Source organism: Salvelinus alpinus, chromosome 3, assembly GCF_045679555.1.
Source record: "Salvelinus alpinus chromosome 3, SLU_Salpinus.1, whole genome shotgun sequence".
Taxonomy (NCBI): Eukaryota; Metazoa; Chordata; class Actinopteri; order Salmoniformes; family Salmonidae; genus Salvelinus; species Salvelinus alpinus.
Window position 1 is genome coordinate 23,366,224 of NC_092088.1, and position 22,374 is coordinate 23,388,597.

Sequence of the window (22,374 nt, forward strand, 5' to 3'; positions counted from 1 at the left end):
ACCAAGCCACTCCAATTGGCCAATTCTAGCATAGAGGAAGTGTCGTCATTTCCTTAGCAAAGAAAGAAGGAGCTGACGAGGTCGTTGAAGAAGCTTGTCCAAATAATAAACATATTGCATTAATAATATAGGATACCATAGATCGTGGAACCTTCTGTTTTGTGTGAAGCTTTGAAGAATTAACCCACAGCAATGTCGGCCCAAGCTCAAATGAGAGCTTTGCTCGATCAACTAATGGGGACAGCGAGGGATGGTGAGTAGCAAAACGGCGGTGACTAGCTTGCTAGCTAAAAGATGGAGCCATTCAGAGATACTTTTCTAAGGCTGCGTTTACACAGGCAGGCCAATTCTGATGTTTTTTCCACTAATTTGTCTTTTTACCAATCACATGAGATCTTTTCACATCAGATCGTTTTCAGAACTGATCTGATTGGTCAAAATACGAATGAATTAATTAGTGAAAAAAAATCTGAATTTCTGCCTGTCTGAACGCAGCCTAATATGTGTGAGCCAGTGACTTGCACTTAGCATTCTAGCTAGCTAGTTTACTATCTAGCTAACTCGTTTTTGTGGCGTGTTTCAGTTGGACATATCTTGAATGAATGGCGTACAAGAGGACGGCTGTTTGACATAAAATCAGCTCAATCATGATCTGTCTCCGGCCTAGTTGTTGTTTCGCGATTTAATGTTTGTATCCATAGTTAATGACGTCCACTCTGGCATTCATTGTTGATTGACCAGCTGGCTAGATAAGTAATGATCATCTAGACGCCCCCCTGGGGGACCCTGAGTTTAAGTGGTCCCTGAAAAAGCGGGGATAAAACTCATGTTATAACTAATACATTTCAATCGAATGTATTTTTACTACACACATCCACGTTCTTATGTTGTTCAGTTAGATACATAGCTAGCCAGGGTTGGGGTCAATTCCATTTAAATTCCAGTAAATTCAGGAAGTGCACATCCCATTCCAATTCTCTTAAATAATTTTCAATTAGAAAAAAATTGAATTACAATTTGGTTTACTTTCTGAATTGACTGGAATTGAAACTGAATTAACCCCAACCCTGAAGCTAATTATATTTAGCAAGGCCTACATGCAGTATAGGATAACAAAGCTAGCCTATCTTGTAAATACTAAATAGTCAGTAAGGATATCTAGAGAGTCTGCAAGTCCTTGACAGGAGGTTAAAACAGTTAGTCATACAGTGCACAGTATCTAGTATTGTGTAGCATTTGTACAAGCACCACTTCCATAGTAAATTACGTATCTGGCTACAAGGATACTAGCCCTACGAAGCTTGCCGTCACATATACAGTCAATAACAGTAAGTACAGTTATTTTAACAGTAGCCTTCTGTCTTAGGGCATTCTATAGTAACAGCTTGTGAGATATGCACCCGACCCTTTGCTCTACCTGTATTTAGCAGCACGTGTCCCACGTTGGACGGTATCCGTAGACTGTTCTGATTAAAAACATTGCTTGCAGTGCCCAAGAAAGTATTACATCCAATTGTTTGACGCTACCTTCACCCCCTCCCAATCTAATTCAAAGATGGACTCACGCTTTTGCTTCTAGACAGGTAAACAGACTGTCTGCAATCATACCACTTCCTGTCCTGAGCACTAGCCCAACGAAAGGGGCACGGTGCTGCCAACCTCTGCAGCGGCTGCGATACCCATTAATGTTGCTAGCCGCGTTCGAGAGAGCATCAATCTTGATGTACCACGGGTAAATTGTGACCGACTGATTGCTCTACAAATAATAATGAGTCGTTATTTATGATGCAAGGTGATTTATCTCCTTATCTCAGCTCGCTGGTCACCATAGCAGCACCTACCTGTAGCATGCGCTCCAGCAGGTATATCTCTATGGTCACCCCCAAAACCAATTCTTCCTTTGGCCGCCTCTCCTTCCAGTTCTCTGCTGCCAATGACTGGAACGAACTACAAAAATCTCTGAAACTGGAAACACTTATCTCCCTCACTAGCTTTAAGCACCAGCTGTCAGAGCAGCTCAGCTGTCAGAGCAGCTCATAGATTACTGCACCTGTACATAGCCCAACTACCTCTTTACCTACTGTATTTATTTATTTATTTTGCTCCTTTGCACCCCATTATTTCTATCTCTACTTTACACTTTCTTCCACTGCAAACCAACCATTCCAGTGTTTTTACTTGCTATATTGTATTTACTTCGCCACCATGGCCTTTTTATATTTTTATTTATATATATATTTTGTTTGCCTTCACCTCCCTTATCTCACCTCACTTGCTCACATTGTATATAGACTTATTTTTCACTGTATTATTGACTGTATGTTTGTTTTACTCCATGTGTAACTATGTGTTGTTGTATGTGTCGAACTGCTTTGCTTTATCTTGGCCAGGTCGCAATTGTAAATGAGAACGTGTTCTCAATTTGCCTACCTGGTTAAATAAAGGTGAAATAAATAACTAAAATTTGTTGGTCAGTCGGCAGTCGCCTGCACTGTCGAACAAGACTGTTTTGTTGATCCGTGTGGGTGGCTGCGCCGTGCCCATTTTGTTGTGCTTCAGCTCGTGACAGGAAGTGTTGTTATAATTACAGACAGTCTGTATTTACCTGTCTAGAGGTGAGAGTGTGCCATGCGAGTGCACAGCTCGGGAATCCATCTTTTGAATTCGTTTGGCGGGGGTGGCGGTAGCGTCAAACAATTGGATGTAATACTTTCTTGGTCACCCCTCTGCGACACAAACAGCGTCGGCTGTCTACAAATTGTACGGATAAGGTCCAAAACAGGTACAGCAATATCTCTCAAGCTGTCGCTATAGAATGCAATTAGTCCCGGCTTATTAATAATAGAAAACATTAATAAAGGTGTCAAATTAGGCTACACGGATACAAACATTGAAAACATAACAGCTGCCATTTAGTAAGGATGTCATGCCTACAATGGTGACATGTAAAGTCGGATAAACCGACTCCAGTCCATGGTTCTTTTTTGGGCTTTAATCAGCCTAACAAAGTGAGTTTGTGTCGAGAGTTTGTGTGTGTGTTGAGATGAATACAAATTCTTCCCGTACATATGTTGCATACAAACTGAACAATTGTGGCCCCTTTATTTCATTCATGAAGGTTCAGTGTATCTTTGCCAGCCTACATCAATCTGCAAAGGAGTTGCAGAAAAGCCTCATGTTCATCGAGCCGTGAGTCACACATGATTTTTAAAGCTGTTATGAATAATAATAATCCAAACAATTGTTTTCTTTCCCGGAAGTTGTACCTTCTTTTTTTTTAGCATCACAACAATGGATATTAAAACCTTCAATGACACTTTGAATTACAATTTGGAAGTAGTTGCAGCTTGAATTAAGACGTTGCCTGGTTGCGTTGAAAGCCACGTTTATTGTCAAGCAGAGACGATATTAGCCATCGGAAAGCTTTGCACAGATCTTTACAATCTTACTTGTGTATCATTCCACGCTTCCTTACTACAGGTTTGAGCAAGAACTGTCCCCATTTATACTTTTCTACAGCGGGTTTAAAATTCTGCAGCTGAGGTCTTGGAGAATGCAGATGGGTACAGTATGTTGCAGCTCGCAGTGTGTATAAAGCTAACCTTTTTCTTGGGTTTTCTTTCAATGTTCCATTTGTGTCAGGGACTTCGTTGGCGCCAACTATAGGCTAGGCCTGAATCTATTTTAAATGGTCTCATTTTGTTGAAGTTAGGAGATCTAGCTGACGCCGTAACAGCTGTTACGGTGACATATCCCAGTTAAGCTGAGTGACAATGTCATGAGACCAAGGGAGCCTCATGAGCCTGTCCTTGTCAATCATTAAAAACACCCATACAGTAGGCTTACAACCATTTGGCTGTTGGATTTTTCTATAGGCCTATATTCTTCAGTTGAACAGGTGCTTTCAGAAAGCCATGACGAGAGTGGCAAGTCACTGTCTTAGCACAACCATATTCTTAATGTAGTATCGAGGCTCTGGTAAGGTAAGCCTCTAGGTTACAGCAGAAAATACAGCAAGCCTTAAGGGACACACCACTCTGGTCCCAATGCAGCCCCCAATGTTTACCAGATAAAACGCTGACTGGTAAACCTGGGTCAGGTTTAAGATTACCTAAGGTTTGGCTTTAAACACGTAAAAATGTTTTTACAAAGCCACATTTTGGGATATCTTAAGACAACGTGGATGTCGTTGAATACTGTCCAAAAGGCACACATTCTGTCACTTGATGCATTCTAGCTGAATATATCTATGTTCATTTTACCCCAATAAAGAGAATCCCAAGATGCAGTTGTATAAAAATTGTCAAGTCTTTGCCCCTTTACCCTAATATGGGTATAAAGCATTGGATACCTCGCTCTAGTGGACCAATAGCTATGTGAGCTATTTCTGACTGTTGCTTTTTGCATGTTTCAGGGGACGAGACGCGGCAGAGGGTCAAGTTCACTGACGAGCGGGTCTGCAAAAGCCATCTCCTGAACTGCTGTCCCCACGACATCCTCTCTGGAACTGTAAGCAGACTAAGCGCCGCGTCCTCCCATATGATTTATTGCAGTTCAAGTCTAGTCAGTAATATTGGTTGATCGATTCTGAATATTTGAATGCAGTGACCGTAAACTACTTTCTAAAGTAGTTTGCCGCAGATTATGCAGGAACTGTGGCTGTGTCTTGACTAGCTGACTGACTTCATCGACAGCGTATGGATCTGGGAGAATGTGCGAAGACCCACGACCTGGCGCTCCGGGCCGACTATGAAATCGCCTCCAAGGCGAGGGAACTCTTCTTTGAGCTTGACGTAAGTGATGTTCACAGTCAGTTCAATGAAATACAACTTCATTCATCCCTTCCGTGCCAAGTAATTTGTACTTGTTCTGAACAAAGATGTAAACTCAACATTGCAACAATTTCAAAGATTTTACTGGGTTAATTAATTTAAGGAAGTCAGTCAATTGGAATAAATTCGTTAGGCCCTAATCTATGGATTTCATATGACTGGGAATACAGATATACATCTGTTGGTCACAGATACCTTAAAGGTAGGGGCGTAGATCAGAAACCAGTCAGTGTCTGGTGTGACTGCCATTTTCCTCATGCAGCGCGACACATCTCCTTCGCATGGAGTTGTTCAGGCTGTTGATTGTGGTGATGGTGACTGATGAATGGCACGACAATGGGCCTCAGGATCTCATTACGGTATCTCTGTGCATTCAAATTGCCATTGTTGTCCGTAGGTTATGCTTGTCCATACCACAACCCCACCACCACCATGGGGAACTCTGTTCGCAACGTTGGCATCAGCAAACCGCTCGCCCGCACAACGCCATACACGTGGGTATGCGGTTGTGAGGCCATTTGGACGTACTCGGCTTATGGTCGAGAAATGAACATTAAATTCTCTGGCAACAGCTCTGGTGGACATTCTTGCAGTCAGCATGCCAATTGCACGCTCCTTCAAAACTTGAGACATCTGTGGCATTGTGTTTTATGACACAACTTCACATTTTAGTGGCCTTTTATTAACCCCAGCACAAAGTGCACCTGTGTAATGATCATGATGTTTAATTAGCTTCTTGATATGCCACATCTGTCAGGTGGATGAATTATATTAGCAAAGGAGAAATGCTCACGAACAGGGACGCAAACAAATTTATGCACAAAATGAGAGAGATGTGCTTTTTGTGCGAATGGGAACATTTCTGGGATTTTCTATTTCAGGTCATAAAACATGGGACCAATAGCTTTGCATGTTGCGTTTTTATATTTTGATTCAGTGTTGTTCATTTTACCTGTGCACCAGTCCGTGTTCCATTGACTTGTATGTCATTGACTTTTCTGTGGTTGACTGTAGGCTGTGGATCACCTGGAGTCTTTCATCGCTGATTGCGACCGTAGAACAGAGTTGGCCAAGAAACGACTGGTGGAGACTCAGGATGAGATCAGTGCGGAGGTGGCTGCAAAGGTAAGAAAGCAAGATGAGTCTAGAAGAAAAAGAAACGCACACCTATTTAGGCGAGGTGCTGGCTAGCGGAGTAGAAAACTTGAAAATAAAGGAGAGCCGCACACTCTAGGAGCTCAGATGCAAAAATGTAATACCCAACGTTTCGACAGCCAAGCTGTCTTCATCAGGAAGCAAGATGAACCTTATTGTGGAATGTAAGGACATGTTGTTGGAAACGTTCTGATCCAGACTGATTGTGTGTGTGTCTGACTCTCTAGGCAGAGACTGTCCACGAGCTGAATGAAGAGATTGGGAAGCTCCTGGCCAAGGCAGAGCAGCTGGGAGCCGAGGGGAATGTAGATGAAGCCCAGCTGATCCTACAGGAAGTGGAGAAGGTCCGCAGCAGGAAGAGGGATGCCGAGGTGAGGGCTTGTTTTCCTCACAACACATCTAGTTTCCATTTAACTCATCCTGACTATAAACCTGGGCTGTGTTCATCAGGGCACACCTTAGTAAAAACATTTTGCAATGGAACATTCAAATTGCCTTCTTATTGGACAAGTTTAGGGGGAACCATCCGGTTTCACTTAATTTTCACCATAATGAACTCGACCCCATTCTTTCTTTTGCTGACTCATTCTCTTTCATATTTTCTGTTCTCTGCTTCTCAGGAGGAGTACAGAAACTCCATGCCTGCCTCCAGTTTCCAGCAGCAGAAGCTCCGTGTCTGCGAGGTATGCTCTGCCTACCTGGGTCTCCACGACAACGACCGTCGCCTGGCCGACCACTTTGGCGGGAAGCTGCACCTGGGCTTCATCCAGATCAGGGAGAAACTGGAAGCCCTGAAGGTATGCTCTGAACCACCTCAGACCACATAGGTTGCTGAATACACCTGGCGAGAGTTTTTTTATTTAATTTTTTTTAACTGATTTCCTGTTTTGAAGATTATACAAGGACATTGATTGGGATTAAAAGCACTGCCAACGTCTGTCTTTTGGATTCCTTTGAATTTTGCAGTAAGGACTTTTTCACGTTAGAATTTATTAACACGAGAACAAATTGATGTTAAGACTTCGGGTAATGCCATTGCTCTTTTTTTTTTTTTGCAGAAAATAGTCACTGACAAGCAGGAGAAGAGGAACCAGGATCGTCTCAAGAGGCGAGAAGAGAAAGAGAAGGAAGAGATGATGAAGAAGAAGTGGGTACAGGACTTTTCAGAAATAATTAAATTGACATGGGCACATGGTTTATAAACATGTTGGTGGTGATGGCAGAACTTCTTTGGGGGGGAAAATATTGATTTATGTACTGTATGTGGAGGCAAATTAAGATTTTCACAGAGGCATCTTAATTGTTTTCTGTCGTTTTTATAGGACCAAATCACGGAGCAGGGAACGGAGCAGGGAACATAGGTTAGTATGGGCCATCTGCTGCCATATGAACTATATTAGATACACAATATCATAGTTTATTACTGTATATAGGAGTTTTCTGTGTCTATGCTGCAGGTCCCGCTCTCGCGAACGTAGGAGACGGCGTTCCCGTTCCTCGTCTCGGGAGAGGCGGCGTTCCTCCCGCTCGCGCTCCAGGGACCGGGAGAGGACGAGACGCCACTCCCGATCCTGCAGCAAGGGCCACCGCCACGAGCCCAGCACCATACACAAGTAGGAGAACACACACACACACACACACACACACATACATACATACGTCATCTCATTACTCAGACATGTACACAATAATAAAAGTTATTCTCATAATAAGTGCACGTTAGATGTGTGTGTAACAAGACCGTGTGGAACGGTTCCAGGTCGTCCAGGGATCGAGAGCGCTCCTCCAGAGACCGTTCACGGGAGCGAAGCAGGAAGAGGGGATCCTCCGAGCGGCGACAAGACAGCAGGGATCAGAACGGGAGGACGGACTCCCGCCGGGCACAGGACAGGGACAGAGACACCGGGGGCCTCTGAGGACTCTTGCTATCCATCCTCAAAACACAACCTCCTTTTCTCTCTTTCATACCTGTCCACATATCTATAAGGACTCTCTTAACAGCAATGTCCAGAGACGTTTTGATTTGAGATATTCCAGCCAACCCACTGTGTCCCAAATAAATAGACCTTATATGACCACAGGTGTGTGTGTATATATCGTATATTGCGCAAATATATACAGTACCAGTTAAGTTTAGACACACCTACTCATTCGAGGGTTTTTCTTTATTTTTTACCATTTTCTACATTGTAGAATAATAGTGCAGACTTCAAACTATGAAATAACACACATGGAATCATGTAGTAACCCAAAAAAGTGTTACACAAATCAAAATATATTTTATATTTGAGATTCTTCAAAGTAGCCACCCTTTGCCTAGACAACAGTTTTGCACACTCTTGGCATTCTTTTAACCAGCCTTATGAGGTAGTCACCTGGAATGCATTTCAATTAACAGGTGTGCCTTAAGTTAATTTGTTGTATTTCTTCCCTTAATACGTTTGATCCAATTAGTTGTGTTGTGGCTTTTTGACTGGGACTGTATATATTTCAAGCATTCAAATATATCCTGGGATAAGGGTGTGGGGGATGGTAGTTGTTGAATGTTGTGGGGGTGCACAAAGTCTTGCCAGCATATGTTTTAAGTGAAGGCTGTTGATTGCAATACATTTGATTTTATATATATATATATATTCTATGAAACGATCCTAAATATACATGTTAAGTGGTAGCTATAGAAAGGATAAATGAATGACCATTGAATTAACCATAAACTTAAAGAATAGAGCATTTAAATGTTTCTGTGTTTTGATACTGTTCTTTTTAAATTGTCAGGATTGCTGTGGGATTGAGACACTGCTTAATCATACTTCCTGCATACTGTCCTGGGTCGTGTTCATTGGGCACCAAACGGAAGAAACCGGACTGAAACAGGGAGGGGTCATCTGGATTTGTCCAATAAGAAAAGCACATTTTTGCTTTCCCGTAAAAATGTAGCGAAAGGTTTTTAATTGGTGCCCTAATGAACACGACTTGGCATACTGCCTTAGATTGGCTTCTCTCTGCAACGCTTTCTTCCCTTCCTAGAGGCTATTTCACAATGCTGCTCGCAGTAATTTGCCATTTAAAGTTGCAAAAAATATTTTACATTCCAGTAATCATAGGTCAGATATGTGCAGAACAGATTATAAGATTGATCAACTAAAACATATTGTTGTTTGACTGGATCAGGACATTTGGAAATACAAAAGGAATTTGGTCAGTTGTGAACATTAGTGAGCTCATTTCTGTCAGCTTGTGAAATACCCTTTGCTTCTATAGTTGTGGCCTAGACTGACTGACGGGACATTTATATCTGGAGAGATTGTAGCAGTTCGATTGAATATGTCATAATACGGACAGGATTTTCTTACGCTTTAGATTTTATTTGCCTTTGTGTTCACAAATGGAGTATTTTTTTTTTTTTTTTAGAATTTTACAAGTTTTATGTTTACAAGTGTTATGTGAAGTCTGTATTTGTGTGTAGTAGACATGATGGACTTTGCATTTCTCTCCAATGGATTGAGTAGGAAATGCTGTTTTGGATTGAGAATGACTGTATGTGACCCTAGAAGTCAGCTGCGTTACCCTGGTAGTCAGCTATGTTACCCAGGTAGTCAGCTATGTTACCCAGGTAGTCAGCTACGTTACCCAGGTAGTCAGCCACGTTACCCAGGTAGTCAGCCACGTTACCCTGGTTTTGGACTATGACACTTGGTGCTGGGAACAATATCCTAAGTACCTGCTTATGTTCGTTTTACTTTCCAGTATTTTGATGCTGAATCCGCAGCTTGTACATCTTCTGAATATGTTGGTTCATGTATGTCAGTCACTTGAAATTGGATGCAAACACATTTAAAGGAATGCATAACTTTTCCTAATAGGTGCCAGCTCTAGTATTGGTCACGTCTGTTCGTATTATTTTGCTAGAAGATGATTTTGTCTGAAGCCTGAATAAAAATCCCAGAATTGTATTAATCTATTTACCTGAGATCTTTGCTCAGGGCCTAAGTGTACAGTTTATGTTCTACTCAAAGAAAAGTATTTATCTTCTAATATATTGTGTGAGTGTATAAATAACAGACATAAACAAGACGAGTAGATACAGTATACGTTAAGTTAGTCTGCAAATAGCAGGTGTAATTGGTACAATGCACAAATGATTCTAAGTCAACATAGAAAGGAGAAAATATTATAGAATATAGCAAAGATTACGGATGCACATTGTACATTGGCTTAACAGAGGACAGTTTATCCTAAAAAGTTTTAATTGAAGCAAGCATTTGCAACAAAAAGCAAAGCCTGGATTCAAGACTCCACAGTCTGGCTTGGAAGAGCAACCATAACATTTGCATAATGTTACATCTGACAGTTTTTGAATGTTTGTAAGATAGAATCAAGCCAGTGTGCAGGCATTTTTCTCTTTTAGTTGTAGTCTTCCTTATGGTGGAGTGACACATGATGTCTGAAACGTGAGTCTTATAGTGTGCTACTCTCCAGCTTCAGATCCATCTTCATCTTCTGTTTTTCCATCACTGCCTCCAGCTCAGTGGCCTTCCGGGCGTCCTGGGAGAACAGAACTTCAAATTAGTTCAAAACATGGAAAGACGACACAACCAGGGACATTATGGATTTAAAACTGCGTACGACTGGAGTAAAACTGTTGGGGAATGTATTAGTCTTATGCGTAAGTTAATACTGAGGAACACTGCAATCATCATAGGTTGCCTACTAAAGAATTCCAACGTGTATTAACCAACAAAAGGTGGAGCAGTACCTCCAACAGTGCTTTCTGCACAGTGAGCTGGCTGTACACTCTGGCGCCCTCGTCTGGTAGGACTTGTCGTAGGTCCTCCTTGTTCAGAGAGAAGAGCAGGGCTCCTGTCAGCTTTCCCAGTAATGTCACCGTCCTAAGCGGGGGAGGCACATAGCTAGTCAGTAACCTTACTCAGACATTACCCTTCATTTACCTGTCACATTCAATCATCCATGAACAACTCAGTCATCTCTGTATAGGAACTAAACAGATCGACTTAGTCGCATGGTTACTGAGTCCAGATCTTGAGGACTATTTCAAGTTCAACCAATTACAATTGATTTGGTAGAATTTAAATGAATATCTGTATATTGTGACAAATGCCTTTGAAGAGATCAGTAAGCAATACATAAGCAGTGCCTAAATCTTGGAGTTACTATAAGTCCACTATACACGAGAAGTAGCGATGACCTGAATGGGTCCCTGATTGGAATGTGATCAGTATTGAGTTTGTGGTTGGTGGGGGTCACGTCAAACTCACGTCTCACTGAAGCCCTTCCCCCTGAGCCACTGCTCCACCTCCTCGGGGGGTGAGTTGTAGTCCAGGGGGACCAAGGTGTCCGACGAGCGAGGGATGACCAGTGGCTTGTTCAGGTTGGCCTTACCATTGGTCAGTCTCTGGAGCAGTTCGTCGTTCACCATCATGACTGAGGAGAGTTTTTACAATGCGTTACAATGTTTTATAGGTCTTTGTCTGGCTTATCTTGCTCAAACAGAGCAGTCAGAAGACTTTCCTGTCATAAGAATGTAACCAAAAGGTTGCAGGTTCAAATCCCTGAGCTGACTTGGTGAAAAATCTGTCGATGTGCCCTTGAGCAAGCCATTTAACCCTAGTTGTTCTGGATAAGAGTGTCTTCTAAATGACTCAAATGTTTTTATGTCATTTACCCAGTGCAAACAAACAAACCCTTTCCCCCCTCTCTGGAGCCTCCCTCACACACAATTGCGCGTGGACACAGACACAAACACACATTCACAAGACCAAGAGCGTCTCTGTGTAGTGCAGTGCCTGAGTCTCTCCTCTGACATACACAGACACAGACAAACACACAGTGCAGAAATATACTGTTAGTCCTCTCAGTATAGTGTGATACCTTTGTCTGCGTCATCTCCGGCTGGAATGTGTTGGCTGTATTGGTTGTATGATAGTGGGCGAGGGCGGTGGTACGCTGAGGGGCTAGGAGTCAAGGAGCTAGGGTTAAAGGCTGGAGGGCTGGGAGGAATGTGAGTCATGTTCAGGGCAGGTGAGACCGGAGGCTGGACCAGAGCAGAGGGGAAAGGAAAGAGAGAGGGAACAACGTTGAAAACACTGATATGGAATATCGAATCACTGAAATGAATACCAGTACCAGTATCTGGGTGTTGTTTGTGTGTGTTCGTATTACATTGGGCTGTTACCTTAGGTTCTCTCATGGTGACAGGGCTGTCTATGTGAGCCACTGGCTCCAGGATGTTGAATGGGACAAAGCCAACCTCGTTGAAGCGATTACGACACTTCCACCAGCGTTTGGAAGACTCCACGACCTGACACAGTAAAGGAGAGGAGCCAATGTTTTTACAGAGAATAATTAAGGAAGAATAAAACAAGTGATATATTTAATCGTGTAGTATTACACAACTCACAATTTCCTATCTCTAGAAGTGATAGTTGTTGCCAAGGTAACAACCAATATGTACAGTTGAAGTCGGAAGTTTACATACACTTAGGTTGGAGTCATTAAAACTAGTTTTTCAACCACTCCACAAATTTCTTGTTAACAAACTATAGTTTTGGCAAGTCGGTTAGGACATCTACTTTGTGCATGACACAAGTAATTTTTTCAACAATTGCTTAATGATAGATTATTTCACTTATAATTCACTGTATCACAATTCCAGTGGGTCAGAAGTTCACATACACTAAGTTGACTGTACCTTTAAACAGCTTGGAAAATTCCAGAAAATGATGTCATGGCTTTAGACGGTTCTGATAGGCTAATTGACATCATTTGAGTCAATTGGAGGTGTACCTGTGTAGGTATTTCAAGGCCTACCTTCAAACGCTTTGCCTCTTTACTTGACATCATGGGAAAATCAAAATAAATCAACCCAGAGATCAGAAAAAAAATTGTAGACCTCCACAAGTCTTTTTCATCCTTGAGAGCAATTTCCAAATGCCTAAAGGTACCACGTTCATCTGTACAAACAATAGTACGCAAGTATAAACACCATGGGACCACGCAGTCGTCATATCCCGCTCAAGAAGGAGATGCGTTCTGTCTCCTAGAGATTAATGTACTTTGGTGTGAAAAGTGCAAATCAATCCCAGAACAACAGCAAAGGACCTTGTGAAGATGCTGGAGGAAACAGGTACAAAAGTATCTATATCCACAGTAAAACGAGTCCTATAGCGACATAATCCTCAATCCTATAGAAAATTTGTGGGAAAAATCCTTATGTGAGGAAGGAGGCCTACAAACCTGATACACCAGCTCTGTCAGGAGGAATGGGCCAAAATTCACCAAACTTATTGTGGGAAGCTTGTGGAAGGCTACCCGAAACGTTTGACCCAAGTTAAACAATTTAAAGCCAATGCTACCAAACACTCAATTAGTATATGTAAACTTCTGACCCACTGGGAATGAGATGAAAGAAGTTAAAGCTGAAATAAATCATTCTCTCTACTATTATTCTGACATTTCACATTCTTAAAATAAAGTGGTGATCTTAACTGACCTAAGACAGGGAATTTGTACTAGGATTAAATGTCAGGAATTGTGAAAAACTGAGTTTAAATGTATTTGGCCAAGGTGTATGTAAACCTCTGACTTCAACTGTATGTACAGTATGCCTAGAATCTGTCAAGGACAAAGTGTACCTGTGCTATGCATCAATATTTCTTTCCTAGGTTTTTTAACTATGGCATTACTAATGCTTGATTGAGGATACATTTATTTTAGAACTGGATTTTGTACAGTATCACCAATATTGCCGGATTGTGTACTGGATTTTTCTAATTTACAGATGTAGGATCTTAATTCAATCACCCTGTTGCAGGAGAACTTTCCTGCAATGCAGGAAATGTAAAACTTGTAGTGTATTTGAGGTTTAAAAAGGCTTCTGGCTATAATCAACATAAAAATTCACATTTCCTGTTGCTGCAGGATTATTTCCCTGCTCAAGCAAACTGGCTCAAATGAACCTCCTACGTCTGTTCCAACCATGTGTCTTACCATTAAAAGAGAGCCACGCCCTAGAAGACTAGCTACCAGGCGTGTGTTGTTCAAGAACGCTCCTGAATTTGTCTGTTGTGTAATATTACCTAATGTCACTTAATGACTTTTCAGATTTTTACCTCCAGTGTATCTCCCTGTTGTACTGACAGCTCACTGTTGTTGCGGGCCACAAAGTCATAGCTGCAACTGTACATCCTCTCTCCCTCGGGGGGTAGGACACTGCTATCCCTGAGAGGAAATTAGTGTATTATTGATATAACTGCAAAATAAAAGTAAACAATACAAAAATACAAACAAACAAAAATGTTTGACTTGAAAACGTACATTTCATTGCTCTTAGGGGTGACTGGAGGTCCAACTGGCTGAGTAGGCTGCAACTGAAATAGAGAGGGAGAGAGAGAAAAAGGGAGGGGGTTGAGGAAGAGGTCAAGACAGTAGAGGGCACATTCATATGATGTTACACTCTTTGTCAACTCCTCAATGTACATGATGCACATGAATGTACATCTCTCTTATTACAAACCTCTTGTTTTTCTTTCAGGGCTTCATGTTTGTGTTGTGACTCAACTGGATCCTCATAAACCTGCCTGTCTGCTCTGGTGGCCTCTGGCTTCCACCCGTCCAGAAATACCGGTGTGTATGGGGCCACTGGCCCTTTGAGCTGGGAACTGAGAGGAGAGAGAGAAATTGCTGACCTTTAACAAACAAATATTCCAACGAATAGTATAGCCAGTGTAGACATAGCCTAAAAAGGAATTTGATCATCTCTCTCCACAGTACAAATACTGTACTATTTCAGTGGCTGCCTGAATAAATATTGACATTGTCATGTCATGGTGTGTCATCATGTCATGTTGCTCCAATGTCACAGACCAAAAGCCACAGAGTCAAAGCAGAGCCTTATGAGTCTGGCACACTGGCACACTCAATACCCCAATCATACGGGTCTATGGGGGCATCAAATGTTCTGTAGTTGTCAACACTGACCGTGGGAGTGTCCAGTGGGGCCCCAGAGCCGTCCATAGCAGCCTCTCCTCCTCAGACAGGTTGTCTTGAAGCAGGGTTACGGCTGAGTTGGTCAGGGCAGGACTGGTCACTGAGGCCCCTAGAGCAGGGCCCCCGGTAGTCCTCACCAGCTGGGGCCACAGAGTAAAGAGACCACAGTTTAGATCAGGATCATTGGAAATAATGGGTTGACTGAACATTTGGCAACAGTAGATTCATTTTGAAGGGCAATCTAGGCCTAATGAACTCTAAGCGCCGATTTTCCCAGACACAGATTAAAGTACTGGACTAAAAATAATATTCAATTGAGATTGAAAAGCGCTTTTCTATCCAGGACTAGGCTTAATCTGTGTCCGGGAAACATGCCTTATAATATATTGGCAATCACTGACTGGTATTACCCAAGATGTAAATGTTATTACATGTCATTATATATCACCATAGTGAAAAGATTGTTCAATATGGGTCGTATGCGGTTTCACCCTCTCATCCCTCTCAGCAGACAGAAATCTACAGATAAACAAGCCGTTACACCTCTCTTGGTTTCTCCCTGTTTCCATGAAGGTGTGCCAGGATACACACACCTAAGCTGCCCGTTTGTCCAATTCCACCCTCTATTCTTTCATGGAGTGATACATCGTTTTATAGGCAGGCAGTTCTTACACCGTGCCAACCCTCTCTGAGTACCTGGCACACCTGAACATATTTCCTGCGCTTATCTTTACCATCTTCCATTACACTTGAATTTAAACACTTTTACGTCACAGTCATATGACACTTTTGGGTTAAATTGTGTCTTAATGAGTCAGTTTATAATGTTTTTGCTAACAAATACTACCTTATTTACGTGACCAAAGTCAAAATATGTGATAACACACTGGGCACTACCTTGTGCAAATATTGAACAGCACTCAAAATATATAACGTTTTTTTTCAAGTAACACTACCTCCCCTCTGTGTTGACAACCATTCAATTGTTTCAACACAGTAATACTTGTGTAGCAATACACACTATATACGGACAAACATACTGCATGTACAAGTAGACAGAGCCTCTCATAACCAGCGCATAAGCAATGGGTACAAAGGTTATCATTGTTGACTCACTATATGTAGAGGTTTGAACACATGGTGGAGCAGCTCTTCTGAGGATGGGTTGGAGATGGAAGACTTGAGACGAGCCTGGGAAGAAAGATGATGAGTGGGTACACAATATCTCAATTGTTTTGTTGACATAACAAAAGCTTGAAAGAAATGTGGAGTAGTCATGGCAACGTTCCCTTTACTCACCAGTAGGCTGAAGCAGTATTTCAATTTTTGGAAGATGTCCATGAATTCTTCTTCAGGTGGAGGGCGAGCTTTTGCAGTAAGCATGTCCTCTATATTTGAGAGAAAAGACACGGAGACAAAAAAGACACCCGAAAAAGATCAGCGATTTCAGCTTTGAACGGCATCTTGAGTTGAACCAGTTTAGGAGGTCACTTGGCCAGCAAACCTATTGTCGTTCAAGTGAACTTTCTTAACGTTGAGCCCTGTAGGGTATGTGAGTTGCTTATCCCTCTTACCCTCTGGTGTTTGCTTGCGACTCTTCTTCTTCTTCTTCCTCTGGCTTAAAACTGAGGCAGCTTCTGCAGTCTGTTGGAGCTTTGCCATGAAGACCTCAATGTCATCGAAACAGTGATTAAGGATCCCCTGGAATTTAGAAGCATGAGAAGAGAGTTAACCCTTCAGTAAAATTGTGATTAAAACACATCATGTTGGAACTTTAAAGCATATAATGGTATTATTACGTACCACTTCTTTCTCAGCTCGTAGAAAAGAGCTATCAGGTTGTTGCCCGTTGTTGACGCCATTCGCTGTTGAGGACATAGAAGAAGATTCAGAGCGTCCATTCCCATTCATTACCTTGGTTGGAATTTCCTGCACTTAGAATTCCTGCCCCCTCTAACTCCGGACACACCTTCCCCCAACACACACAATGCAACCTCTATACTCATGAGAACCTTTCACCTTAAAGGGGCAATCTGCAGTGCTACATTATTTTGTTGGAATGATAAATGTATGATATGTACTCATTGATTCAATATCATGGAGGGTCAGTCCTTGCATCCATAGCTCTGTCTATGAATTTGAGAGTGGTTACATTTCTCCAGCCCCATCCCTTTTCACTGAAAGGTGGGGAGTTCGCTTTGTTATTGTTTCAACTGCTGATTGCCGGTTGAAATACCCCTACCGGTGCTTCATTTCCCCCCTCCCTCCCTCACTCTCGCTCATCCTCTCTTTTCGCCACTCTTCCCCTCCTAGACAATTCGTTTCAAAGCATTTCATTGACTTGGCAAACATGTAAATTGCCAGAGCATGCACAAACACGATGGTTCCTGTCTTCTTGCCTCTGATTCCCGGGTAGGGTGGAGGGTTGGCAGGCGGGGCATTGGGAGCATGTGGAATGGGGGGACTCGGAATTCCGTAGGGGTCCATCATCGCTGCTTTGGTATTTTGAGGAAGAACAGGGTCTATCGGAGGAAGTCTGGAGGAAAAGGAGAGAGATTTTTCCGGAAATCAAGACGCATGCTATATCATGCACCTTTCTACCTTCCAGGATAGTTTGTGTAAAGCAACTTTCTCATTTGACTTCATGGTTGGAATTCAGCTGATAAAACACAAATGAAGCTATAGTCAGTAAGGTCAATATCCTAACTTGCAACAAAGGCCTGTCGTTATCATGAATATGATTCATGCAAATATGTCAATGCTGTTCTTTGGTCACCATGACTGTTGCTGATAACAACCATTCATTCAACCCCATAAGAAACACCCTTCACTAAAGGCATATGAAACATATTGAATCTCCCTGGTAAAGAATTATCGACATATGGAGTCAAATGTGCACAATCCGGTATCGATAGGTCATTTTCTGATCATCTGATAAACTGAAAAGAAAGCACAAACAATCTCTATCTAGCCAAAATAAACTTTTTTTAAACATAAAATGTCAGATTTAACAAGCAGAGGTCCTCAGATTAGTTCTCATATCAATATCAATGTAGGCTCACTGTGACTAACACACGTCAACTCACATATACAACTTTCTGTCGCTAAAATGACAAACTTTAGTCAGAATTGGCACAAAAGACAGAAAATTAGACAGACAAAGAGTTCTGTCACATTTGTCACGTTTGACATTGGTCTGTTTGCTAACCCTCGAAGACAAACATACTGTACACAAAGTAACACCTACTCAACAGTATGCATTTCAATGCGATGCGGCAATTCAGAAATATACCCCAGGTAGCATCTTAACTATAGCCTACCTTTTCTGTGTGTCCTTTAAATGTCGTTTAACTGTGTGTTTCAAAGCATTTCTGAGTTTAGGCCTGCATCAGTGAACCATTACCATTCGCTCTCTCCTCCATACCACAATGGCCTTGTTCTCTCTGTCACACCTTCTTAAGTTATGTAGAAACCAGTCAAACAAGTCTGTCCTCGCTCGTTCTCAGCTGCTCATTCTCTTCTCTCTCTCTCTCTCTCTCTCTCTCTCTCTCTCTCTCTCTCTCTCTCTCTCTCTCTCTCTCTCTCTCTTTCACTCATATAGAAACTCAGTGGACGGTACAGTCTTAGAAAAAAGGGTTCCAAAAGGGTTCTCTGGCTGTCCCTATAGGAGAACCCTTTTAGGTTGCAGGGAGAACTCTTTTGGGTTCCATGTAGAACCCTCTGTAGAATGGGTTCTACCTGGAACCCAAAGCGTTCTACCTGCCACCAAAAATGCTTCTTCAAAGGGTTCTCCTATGGGGACAGCCGAAGTTCTAGATAGCAGCTTTTTTTTTAAAGAGTGTAAACAACATAAGTCAGTCATGGCCGTGGGACCTTCCTACATCTTTTAAATCTCTCTATGTGCCCCTCTCGCTCTCTCTCTTCACCATGAAGGACAATAACAATCACAGTACCTGAGGGCCTCTGGGCGCTTCTTGGACCTCGATGAGTAACCTGACACTGCCCTTGTGATGTCGTCACGAATTTGCTCCGCCTGCGAACACAACCATCAATAAGAGACATCACTGTTGTCCGGTTGAACCTGAACTACAGTGACAGTTCATGTCCATTTAGAATGCGTGCCATATCAGGTAATCACAGGACAGGCTCATATAGTTTAAGAAAGCATATTATTCAGATGTAGAATCTTATTTTGACCATCCTGCATTGAGGTTTAAAAAGGCTTCTGAAGTATGTCATTTCCACTTAAAAATGTCAGACTTGTTTTTCCCTTATGATTTTTTTTGCAATCCCTACAAAAGTGTCCGTTAATTATAATACACATACTAATTCACATTTCCCGTTGCTGCAGGATTATTTTCCCGCTGTAGAAAACTGACTCAAATTAAGATCCTACATCTGTAACTAGGGTCAGGAGTTTTGCCTGGTCTGATCTCCCAGGACCCAGAGTTTTCTGAAGCATCCTTAAAACACCCATACTGCTGCACTCACCCTTACTGTCTCACAGTTGAAGAAGAGAACGTCAGGCTTTTTCTGAGGTGTGCTTTGGCAAACGAGTAACAGAAGGGATGGAAATCGTTTCTCAGTGAGCATGGCGTCACAGCGATGGATAGATGAAACTGGATATTTCTCCAACTCATCCTGCATGAATACAATACAATCAACATTTCAAATGACTGGAACTGCAACGCCTCACATATAACCATATCTAATGTCAATTAGAAAACAAGGTCTGAAGACTAGAGCACTTTTAAATCAGTAGCATCACGAAGGTCATATGTACAAGCCTTAACCGGAAATGTAACTTGTCTTTGTTAATTAATAAGGCATTGTCCTACTGTTCACGCATCTCATATAAAGCAACTTTTTAATTGTGACACCCCCCCGCCTCCCCCCATTTTGGAGTCCTCTGTTCCTCTGTCCACAGTCCCTACATATATATCATGCCACATGTATTGGTAGGGAGATGTGCAAAGCATTATGGGTACTGTAGTAGATCATGCTACACAACCCACCTGGCTCTGTGTGTCTCTGAGTCGGAGGGCCTCAGGGCTAATCTCCAGAACTATCTGCTGGCTCCACAGCTTCTCCGCCCGGGCCAGTTGGGACAGACGAGACTGGGCCTCATCCACACTCTTCACCTCCCCATCCTGCAGGGAGAACGTCACCAGGTGCTGCACAGGGAAGTGAAATAAAGACAAAAGATCTTCCTAGGTCTGTATGTTAATTACACGGGTATAACACTTGAAAAGTTCTGATAAAATACAACTTAAATGATGTTCAAAACACTTACATTGATAAGATATCGTGAGACGTTTGTCATCATGTGACTGTTATATATCTGGGTTTTCTTGGAGGCAGAGTAAACCGGTCTGAGGAAAATTCTTACTTGGTAAGGAAGAACATTGTAAGAATGATGACACTACAGAGCCTCTCATTCATAAACGATTTAGAACTGTGTAACAGAGGGTGTAGTCTAAAGAACTTTGGTCTATGATGGGTGTAGTTCATTTGGTATTGTCAGTTATCAATGAGTCTTAGAATCCAACTGCTTTGATTTGAGCAATTTACTGTCCTGAGGATACGGTCCTCTCACCATAGATGATGTCACCTGGATGACCCAAGAGGAAACTGAAAGTCCTCACCTAGAGTTCCTCCCTGTGACAGTGTCGTGCTGTCCCTCCCTCACTGACCTGTGACTTACCCACCCAACCAGTTTGACCACAGTACTGTAGTGCCACATGTTATATCTCAGTCATTGATCTGCCTGAAAACCCAAGCGACTCCCCCAATCACATTCCGGAAAAGTCTGAGTAACTCACAAGCATAAAATCCATTCATACTTGATGACTTATTTTATGTTCCGTAAAAATCTTTTAACATCCCAACTCTGTTCCCATCAGCAGTCAGGAATATAATAATACTAATAATGTGGTCTTATTTCTCATGTAAGACTACATAATGACCACGAACATTCCGTTTCTCTGCACATGTTATCATACCAAAATATCATTAGCATATATCATAGTAATAGTAAATATATAGCCTAAGACCTGATGTTGAAATGTACAGTAGGTGCCATGATGTACAGATCTCACATATTGTCAAGAACATTTCTGAAATCAATACCGCTAGAGTGAAATTTCATACAATCTTTACGTAGCTACCAGAGCATCTTATTTCCACCTCGTCAATGTTGGGGTTAATCTTATTGTGAGAGTGCATGACAATGCTTCGAAAAGAGAGAATAAATACATTTGTTTTACAGCATAATGGTTGTTGTATTGAATCTGTGAATGCATGTTATGTGCATTCTAATCCCTTACCTCCAACCCTTGACCTGAAATCCACTGGTTCCCAAACAAAGGGTAAACAAACAAAATCAGGAAAAAGTTAGTGGCCTCTAATTTAGCCTTCTATTAGATATATATGTGTTATTTTAGTAAATCAAAAAGTCCAAAATATGTATACCAAAGTTGAGAAATGTGTCTCATTCAGTGTGGCAGCAGCTTTCTTAATCCTGTTCCTGCTCTCTCTGTCACTCTGTATTTTACAGTAAGGCAAGGATTTCCAGTGGTGCGTCACCTAACCCAGGCAAGCCCAGCCCAGCCCACTCCACCTCAAACATTTACACACACACACACACACACGTAAAAGGAATGCTATTTATGTCTAGGTACATTTAAGGTGGGCCTTTTTGGATAGTCAACAACGTGAGGGAGCGCCTCTTTACTGGAGTTTCAGGTAACAGAATATTGAGGACCCTTACAGAAAAAATGTCACATTTGAACACATGTGATCATGTGATTTTATGTGAGGGGTTTTGGGGACGGCTTATAATAATGTCAGGAACGGAGCTAAAAGAATGGTATAAACACATGGAAACATCCTCCCCAATTAAGGTGCCACTAACCTCCTGTGTTTGGGACCATCTGGGACCATCACCTGACCTGAAATCACGTGATCACATGAGATGTGATCACATGAGATGTGTTCACGTGAAATTCATGTGATTTTTCCATAAGGGTCAAAAAGTCACTTTTTGCGTAGTAACACAACTGTTGTTATTTTAGTGGCGTGATAACACACATATTATTATTTTATGGGAATTTTTTGGAACACTTCACATTTGTTAAATTTCATGTGAAATCATGTGCAAGTTAAATTTCACATGTGAAAACATGTGCAAACATGTCTTTGGAAGGCTTCACATGAGATTTTGTGGGAATTTGATTATCAGGCCTGGGATGCTCCAGTGGGAGGAGTTTGAACTGGGTGAATAGTGATTGCATTTGTTTTGGGACCAGGCTACCTACTGGGCGTGAGACCGGTGCCCCGTTCAAAGCCCACGGCAAGTCTCGGCTCCAAACAAAACCCCATG

At 42.0% G+C, this 22,374-nt stretch overlaps 2 protein-coding genes across 5 annotated transcripts; one reads left to right on the top strand and one right to left on the bottom strand.

Moving 5' to 3' along the window:
* The first annotated feature begins 43 nt into the window (after positions 1-43).
* Positions 44-9,940, top strand: LOC139570335 (putative RNA-binding protein Luc7-like 1). 4 transcript variants are annotated; one of them, XM_071392137.1, is made up of 11 exons: positions 190-253; positions 3,119-3,189; positions 4,415-4,509; positions 4,695-4,793; positions 5,847-5,957; positions 6,215-6,358; positions 6,608-6,784; positions 7,046-7,134; positions 7,310-7,348; positions 7,445-7,600; positions 7,747-9,940. In XM_071392137.1, exons 4-11 carry the CDS (start codon positions 4,698-4,700, stop codon positions 7,901-7,903), a joined length of 969 nt encoding a protein of 322 aa, XP_071248238.1. In that variant the 5' UTR covers positions 190-253; positions 3,119-3,189; positions 4,415-4,509; positions 4,695-4,697; the 3' UTR covers positions 7,904-9,940. The 4 variants fall into 4 exon arrangements, with proteins under 4 accessions (XP_071248235.1, XP_071248238.1, XP_071248237.1 ...); XM_071392134.1 differs by lacking the exon at positions 3,119-3,189 and having other exon boundaries at positions 44-253; XM_071392136.1 differs by lacking the exon at positions 190-253 and having other exon boundaries at positions 260-3,189; positions 4,675-4,793.
* A 140-nt stretch (positions 9,941-10,080) lies between these two features.
* LOC139570334 (epidermal growth factor receptor kinase substrate 8-like protein 1) lies at positions 10,081-21,502 on the bottom strand. The gene is made up of 19 exons (XM_071392133.1): positions 21,320-21,502; positions 20,287-20,365; positions 20,009-20,167; positions 19,485-19,634; positions 18,947-19,026; positions 17,393-17,529; positions 16,797-16,858; positions 16,568-16,694; positions 16,293-16,381; positions 16,110-16,184; positions 14,985-15,133; positions 14,521-14,665; positions 14,322-14,374; positions 14,117-14,225; positions 12,181-12,306; positions 11,877-12,039; positions 11,264-11,429; positions 10,744-10,876; positions 10,081-10,532 (listed from the first exon to the last, which is right to left on the bottom strand). The coding sequence occupies exons 2-19, from the start codon at positions 20,317-20,319 to the stop codon at positions 10,446-10,448; spliced, it is 2,043 nt and encodes a 680-aa protein (XP_071248234.1). The 5' UTR covers positions 20,320-20,365; positions 21,320-21,502; the 3' UTR covers positions 10,081-10,445.
* Positions 21,503-22,374: the final 872 nt, after the last annotated feature.